A 7,203-nucleotide genomic window follows, 5' to 3' on the forward strand; every position below is an offset into this window, starting at 1 on the left:
TGCGGATTTGTGGGGAGGAACAGGACAGGGCCACAAGGGGACCAAGTGGCCCTTTCCGTGTGTTTTTGTGACAAAGGGACAAATGGAGAGTTAAACGTGCAGTCCAACGGTACATGAATTCGCTCCAGTTGCGCCGCTTCTCACCATATGAAGTTCAACACATCATTGTGTCCTCGTCTGTCGTAGTTAGTGCACTCATCATGATAGAGGTTTGCGGAAACATTCATCTCGCCAACACCACCCCAGCCAATATATATGGTGGAGGTGATAACATCCATTTGAAGATCTGCCTCGCATCCTATCCGCTGCCCCCAGAGACCCCAGATTCAGCCTTCCAAAGATATCTAATCATCCTCAAGTCGACCTCGTCAGCGGTTCCAGCAATTCTTCATGACGCGTTCACCCAGGTCTTCTTCACAGGCCAGCTCGTAATTGACCCTAACGGACAGCCAATGATTTGCGTGGAGCGGGGCGACTGGCAAGTTCACCGTGGCCACTTTCCCCTTGCGCCCGAATTCGAGCATGCCCATGCTTTTGGAACTGGACATGTTGTGAAAGTCCACCGGAACATGGTTGGCTGCGTAGGCGATGTGGAATGTGTTGATCCAGGAATGAACATGGTGAGGATCTACCAGGACTCATATTTTTAGCAAACCCATAACCTGTCATCTTGAACTTTGAAATGGTGTCTCAGCTCATCTATATCTTCATTGCAGTCCAAGCGGCGCAGGATCAAGTTAACACCAACGCATGCGCAGGCGCACGAAACATTTCGAAGCGTGGCACGGGGAGATGTGATCAGGTTTGGTGGTGTTGCTGGGAGGGCATCAAATCCAAGGAGTGAAATGGTTGCGATAGGTGTAAGGAGGAACCCTCGGTAGAATGTCCAGTCCTGAGGCTGACTTAAGATGAATAACCTTCTTCGTAGGTCGAGCATTGTGTGAAACTATCCAGAGGCGCAAAAACGAAATACGGCTTGAGAAACAACCCAAAAGAGCAATTCAACCTCAAGGCAGCGGTTTCGAAACGATGAAGCAAGAGGAGAGGATTTTTGAGAAGGAGTCGGCTACAGAGCATTTGTATGCTGCACGTGTTGCATCTTCACCATCTCTTCCTGCACAAATATCCGACTCTTTTTGCCATGATGCCAATCAGACGATATGTCTTCTTCTCGGATTGCAAATGCAAATGTCTGTATATTTGTGAGATACATGTTTGGGTTTGGCGCCTCCGGAAATTTCCCCACTCTCAACTCTACACTTTTGAATGGGGGATATCTGCCTGAAGTATGTCATCGCCAGCGACATTGCTTAGGACTAATGGATGGGGACCCAGATAGCATGATCGGATGTGACTGGTTGCAAGCCTCATGAGTTCACAGGGTCAAAGACTGACATTTGAGCCGCGAGAGCCACATGGGAGGGTGGGATGAGACAATCTCACGTCATACGGGTCAGGTTGATAACCCTGACGGTCCAATCCACAATGCAGCCACCTGCGATTGTATCGGTTGGTTCTGAGGGCACCTGCAGCGCAATGTGTTATCGGACTCAGCAGGCAGGAATCAAGTCATGGGTATCACTATGAAACACACATTCAACTTCAATGGGGGTTGTGGGTTACAAGATTCCCGCTCTTCACAAACAATGACACATTTAGATACAGGGAAAGCTTAAGCCACATGACGGCAGACAGAAGATGAGAGAGTGGATGTGGAACAAATATGGCATGGCGCAAAACGGATGCATCCACTATGGAGCATCTCGGTTGGAGAGCGGGAGGAGGAAAGGCAGTGTCGGGTTTGAAGTCTGCCAGTGAAGGAGAAAATCATTGGTGATTGCCTCCGCAATTGCGTGACGACTGGGCAGGTGGATGTTTGGGGAGATCAAGTTGGTGGATTGAAATATCGGTCTCAGTAGCTGGACAAGCAGTGCGGATAGATTCTTCCAAATGCGCTCTCCCGGGATGCGTGCGGTGGTTGAACGTTGGGATATGATCGATATTGCCTGAATGAATGACATGCATTCGGTGATTCCGGCAACGCGGTAATTCCTTGATGCGATGAAGAGACCGCGAACTCCCCCAAGTACAAAATATACGAGCGGTTGGAAATTCTGCTTCTTCGAATACGAGCGGAGTTGGAGATGGACATCTGGAGCATCTTTGCTCACAGCTGAGGCGGCTTGCTGAGTTCGCAAGACTGTCTGAGTTTGACGAGCTGACTTTGTTTGATGTGCTCGCTGGTTGGACTTTTTCTGGGCTTGGGACAATGGCGGCTCGCTGATCGCATGGGTTTGGATGATAACGTAGGCCATTATGACATCAATAATCAGATCTCGAAATTTGGTGAGAACATCAAGAGAATGTGATCGGGGCAAGGGCTGATCGGCTGGGTTGTTGCAATTGGCATCATCTTGCGGCGTGGTGTCAAAGCTCGACGAGCAACCCTTCTGCTTTTCAAGATACTGAAGCACGTGCACGCCCTGCGTCAATCAATCATCGCCATCATCATAGGTCACTGGCGGGGGTTGAAACAAGTTTTCGGCCATGACGTCCACAGATGCCGCAACCAGCTTGGCCCATTCCGTGTGGACACTGGGCGGGGGGTGACTGAGCCGATGGAGGAAACGTACAAGGGTGGACTCCGGATGGGCTGTTTTGGTGACTGTAGGTATGAATGACTGCGGGGGAAGGGTATTGTCCAGGTTACGAAATTTTGAGAGAAGCGGAAAATCGATGATGTCGGGACAGTTCCACTGTTCATTGTTGGCCGGAGACAGAAACTGGGGTGCTGGATAGGCAGGGACGGATTGGTTAGTCACAAGTAGAGGGAGAGCAAACAAACTGTGCAACACCCACCAGCACCGCTTATAGATTTGATCCAATTGGTGTAGGTACAGGTTGTACGTTCAAATCGGAAAGGGATGTTGGCCGGAGGTAGTGCCTGCATCGAGCGAGCGCAAGTTTGAAGCAATGGAGTTAGGGATTTCCAAGTGGCATGGTATTTGTCCCAACTGGGTTTTGATCCATGAAGTTCCCGGTGAATCTTCACAACTTCGGTTCTGATGTCATCGGAAAGAATTATGGTGAGGGGGCTGTTGGTAATGCTGACGATCTGGGAGTTGCCGGGAGCCGCAAGTTCTTGCAAGTTGGAAGCTGGTTGAGCAGGGTGACTGGTGAGGTCTGTTTGAGCAGCGAGGGCCGCCTCTGAGTCCGAATGGCGGACAGGAACTGTTTCTGTTTGAGCGGGGCCCGTGGCGTCAGATGCAGCCGTGACTGATGTCGGAGCAGGGGAGAGGACTTCCGTGGTAGTATGTGGAGGTTGCTCGGTTGGGTCGGTGCCTGCAGAAGGCTCAGGGGACGGACGGGTCAATGTGATGCTTGGTATGCTATTACTCTCGCGGCCAGGAGAAGGTAGTGTGGGTTCGTGAGTGTCTGGGGTGTCGGAGTTGCTGGTGTTCCTACTGTGGTTCAGATCTGCGGTGCCAGTGATGTCGCTCTGGCCTCCCAGAGTGCTGCCTGAGGCCCCATTCGCGGTCTTGGCCAGCAGATCAACAGGCTTGATGGACCGGGCCTTTGGTGTACGTTTTTTGGGGGGTATGTTGCGGGAAACGGCGGGTGAGGTTGACATTGAGCTCGACATCGGCTTCGGAGGTGGGCGGATACGAATCGCCTCATCATCAGGCACAAGTCCTGTTTCCTCAAACGCTGCAAATGGCTATCAATTGGTGTAACCAATGAGCCCTTGGTGATGCTGGAATGCGCTTACCTCGCTTACTGCTGCGAATCGAAGTTGCTAGATCGGCAGCTAGGCGTTTGCAGCTCCGTGGGAGTTTGAGCTGAAGGAGGCTGGCAGCGGCATTCGTAGCGGTTGTGATGGAGCGCATAAACTCTTCCGGTGTGATTTCTTGGATCTCGCTATCAAGGATGGCGTCGGCGGGTTCAAGCGAGGCCGGTGGCCCGGCGTCTCTGGACCGGACAAGAAACTCCGCAAAACTTGGGGCGGGTCTGAACGGTGGTGGATTGTTTTGATCAAGGTCCTGTTGGGCTGTGGGCGTAATTGGTGAGAACTTCCGGCTGAAGTTTGTCGGGTGGATGATATCCAACTTACTAGGGGGTGGGGTGTTCCCCTCGGGATCATGACTGGAAGGATCAGGATCTTCGGGTGGACCTGAGACATTTGCGGGAATGGCTGGATCCATGACGAGGGTTCCTGGTTCCATGGGGGAGTCGCGGGTGGGAGAACGTGAAGAGGGAGATAGAAGGCGAGGACAAGAAGTGAAGGCTTACAAAATGGGGGCGAAATTGACTTGGGTGGGGAAACAACAAGACACGGCCTCTTTTGAATGCCTGGCCAGACGTGGAGGCCGTTGTTGGCTGGTGCCTTTGTGAGGAGCGCGATATCCTTTGAACCTGTGCTGACCTATCGCGGGGGATAGTACAGGTCATCACATGCAAGCTGATCGCGCGCTGACGCTGCGATTTTTGTGAATTTTGCGCGTCACAGACTGAGGGAGGTTTGCGGCTCAGGTGCACCCGCAGATGCTTTGCATGTACAGTGGGGTGAGATGCATGGAGCTTGTGACTCACGTCTGGCTGGGCCCAATGTCCAGCACGGGCGGGAGTGCAAGACCCGCTGGTGACCGCGCATCGGGGGTCTGTAGGGGGAAGTGTCCCCGAACCCCATTGTGCGGCTGTCTGATGTTTGTCCACCCTGACGTTCGCGCGAACGTCAGGGTGGACATCGCACAGCGTTGACCAACAACTCAACTGCCCTCTGATCCGGACCCCTTGAGACATATCCGGTGCAACACCACACACCTCTTCAAATATGGCAGCCAGTCTAGTCCTCGTCCACCATTAAATCACAGTTGGGACTAGGCGCGCACAAAAACCAAGTTTACCCACAACTGATGGCACCACGCATGCATTTGGCGTAGCATGGGGTCCTTCGGCCCAACACATTTGAGCTTCCATTGCTGCACGCAAGACAAGAGATCCTCATTCATCACAAGGGAGGGCCCGACCGCAGAAACAGATAAAAAGACTAGTCTACATTCATCGTCCCGCCAACACCCGCGCTAGGCCCGGCTGTCATACTGCTGCCTGTGAAAGGAGCCCCAGGGTGAGCCAACGCTGGATTCGCAGGTGGAGCATTCGGAGCTGAGTTAGCATTACGCTGGCAGAGCCTTTCGATGTCCTGAGCAATGAGTTCAAGCCCGCATGGTGGTGCCTTCGAAATCGTTTGCTGCTCGTATTGACTCAACAGTTTCCAATAAGCCGTGTTGTAGCAATCGAGCGGTAAGCCATGCGGCACAGCCGAGATGCCTTTCGTTCTGATGAAGTTGCGCTTTGATCGAGCATAGAGTCTGTCGTTCGTTGTAACAGTCTTGTGATGTCGCGCTTGGGCAATCACCATCTTGTCGAGGCTGTGGAGGACTGTGGTGAGGTGAGCGCTTCGCCAATCGGGGATCAACTTGATGGGTGCGTCACCCTCAGGCCCATCTTCGATGTCAGAGCCGCACTCCTTCTGTTCCACAACATGCGCCAATGTGATGTTGTGCTTGAACACTTTGTCGACCATCGCACATCGGTTCTCCCAGATCTTCCGAATCAGGCCGCAATGTCAACGAAATGACAACAACGGTCAGATCAGGGTGCTAACTCACTTTCTTTCGCCATCGTTGGTATTGCGCCTTGGTAGCCTTAGATGCTTTCTTCTTCTCAAATGTGTCAGGGCCCATCCTGGTGAAATCCCGCATCTCCCGCGACTTTGTGTGGAGCCATCGTTTGATGATTGCCGGGGCTTGGCCGGCTTGCTCCTCGGATAATGGCATAGTGCGACGCAGCCAGTCAACGGACCTGTTCGCCAGTACCTCGACAATCGTGGAGTTCCACGCGGATTCGGGGCCCGCTTCCCATTCAAAAGTGGCTCTTGAAATGCCTGCCAATGCCAGAGCCCTTTCCACATCAGATTTTGTGTGCAAGGTGATAGGTTTAACGGCATTGGGGGTGTGGTCCTTTTGCGAAGCTGGTGTGAATACCGGCAAAACCACATTCTTGCGAATCTCCTTTTCGGCAACGGAAACACAGTAATCTTGCTCGGCGACAGTTTTGTCGGACAGGGCTTCCCGAATTCGCTCGAGTTGTGTTAAGATTGTGCGAGTCCTCTTTTCAACCCAATAGAGGTCTTCGAGTTCTTTTGGTGTTGGAGCAGGGGGATAATCTTGAAGCTTCTCCGGACCTCCAAGAAAGAACTTCACAAACCCTTGGATGCCCCGAGAGTACTTATCGCAATGTTCCGCAAGGGCCCCTTTCTGTGCGATCCTGGTCGCGCGCTGGCGAACTCGACGCTGGTTTGCAGCCTCTTGCACCGAATTCCTTTCCTTCCTCGCCTCTTCCACAACGAATTTAGGATCCAACGTCACTTCATCGGGCGCCTCTCCGGGTCCATTGTTGGTCGGTTCCTGCCCCTCCTCTGCGTTGGCCCTCACAAGTCAGAAGACTACCCGTATGGGAATAGTTGGAGTATGAATCAACTTGCCGCCAACATCAGTCTGCATTGCCGAATCGCCACCCGCGGTTTGGAATCGAGGAACCAAAACATCCACCAGGCGCGTGATCCATGATTCGTCCTTGTTGGCGTTGGAGGCACCGCCGTTGGGCGCTCCCTCACCGGGAGGGTTGGCAGTAGAATTCTCAGACATTGTAGACGTTTCAGAAGTGGATTGATGGCAAGGTTTCAATAGTCGAACTTGATCAGGCAGGAGGAGAGCTCAGAGCGACAACAAGATGAATAACAGCGGACTTGATGAAATGTTCCAGAAATGATCCCCACTCTGCCTGAGGCTAAAGCACGGAGGTACAGAGAGAGAGGACCTCGCATCATTTGCCGCTCACTTCATCCCCCTTCTGTCTGTCCCAAATGCACCCAAGCAACCATCCCCTTTGACAATGCCGCCAATGCACTCATTCATGCATTGTCCACAAGGCTTTCCCATCCCTAAATCAAGATCAACCAAACAAGGTCCAACAGACTGCTCAGCATTCCAACCAAACACGGCTTTGCCCCTTCGAATCGAAATTTACTTACTGCAGACCCTAGTCCCACCGCACTGATTGTTTCATTCGTTAATCCAAACGTTCCCGCAGGGTTCTTCATACATGCCACATGACCTATGATCTCTTCACTCGCAATCACAG

At 52.4% G+C, this 7,203-nt stretch overlaps 1 protein-coding gene across 1 annotated transcript; it reads right to left on the reverse strand.

Moving 5' to 3' along the window:
- Window positions 1-1,439: 1,439 nt before the first annotated feature.
- On the reverse strand, window positions 1,440-6,707 carry PtA15_7A56 (uncharacterized protein; the record flags this gene model as incomplete). Its single annotated transcript, XM_053171189.1, has 4 exons — window positions 1,440-1,526; window positions 3,113-3,718; window positions 6,429-6,489; window positions 6,541-6,707. The coding sequence occupies 4 exons, from the start codon at window positions 6,705-6,707 to the stop codon at window positions 1,440-1,442; spliced, it is 921 nt and encodes a 306-aa protein (XP_053021885.1).
- Window positions 6,708-7,203: the final 496 nt, after the last annotated feature.

This window comes from Puccinia triticina, chromosome 7A (genome assembly GCF_026914185.1).
Source record: "Puccinia triticina chromosome 7A, complete sequence".
Taxonomy (NCBI): Eukaryota; Fungi; Basidiomycota; class Pucciniomycetes; order Pucciniales; family Pucciniaceae; genus Puccinia; species Puccinia triticina.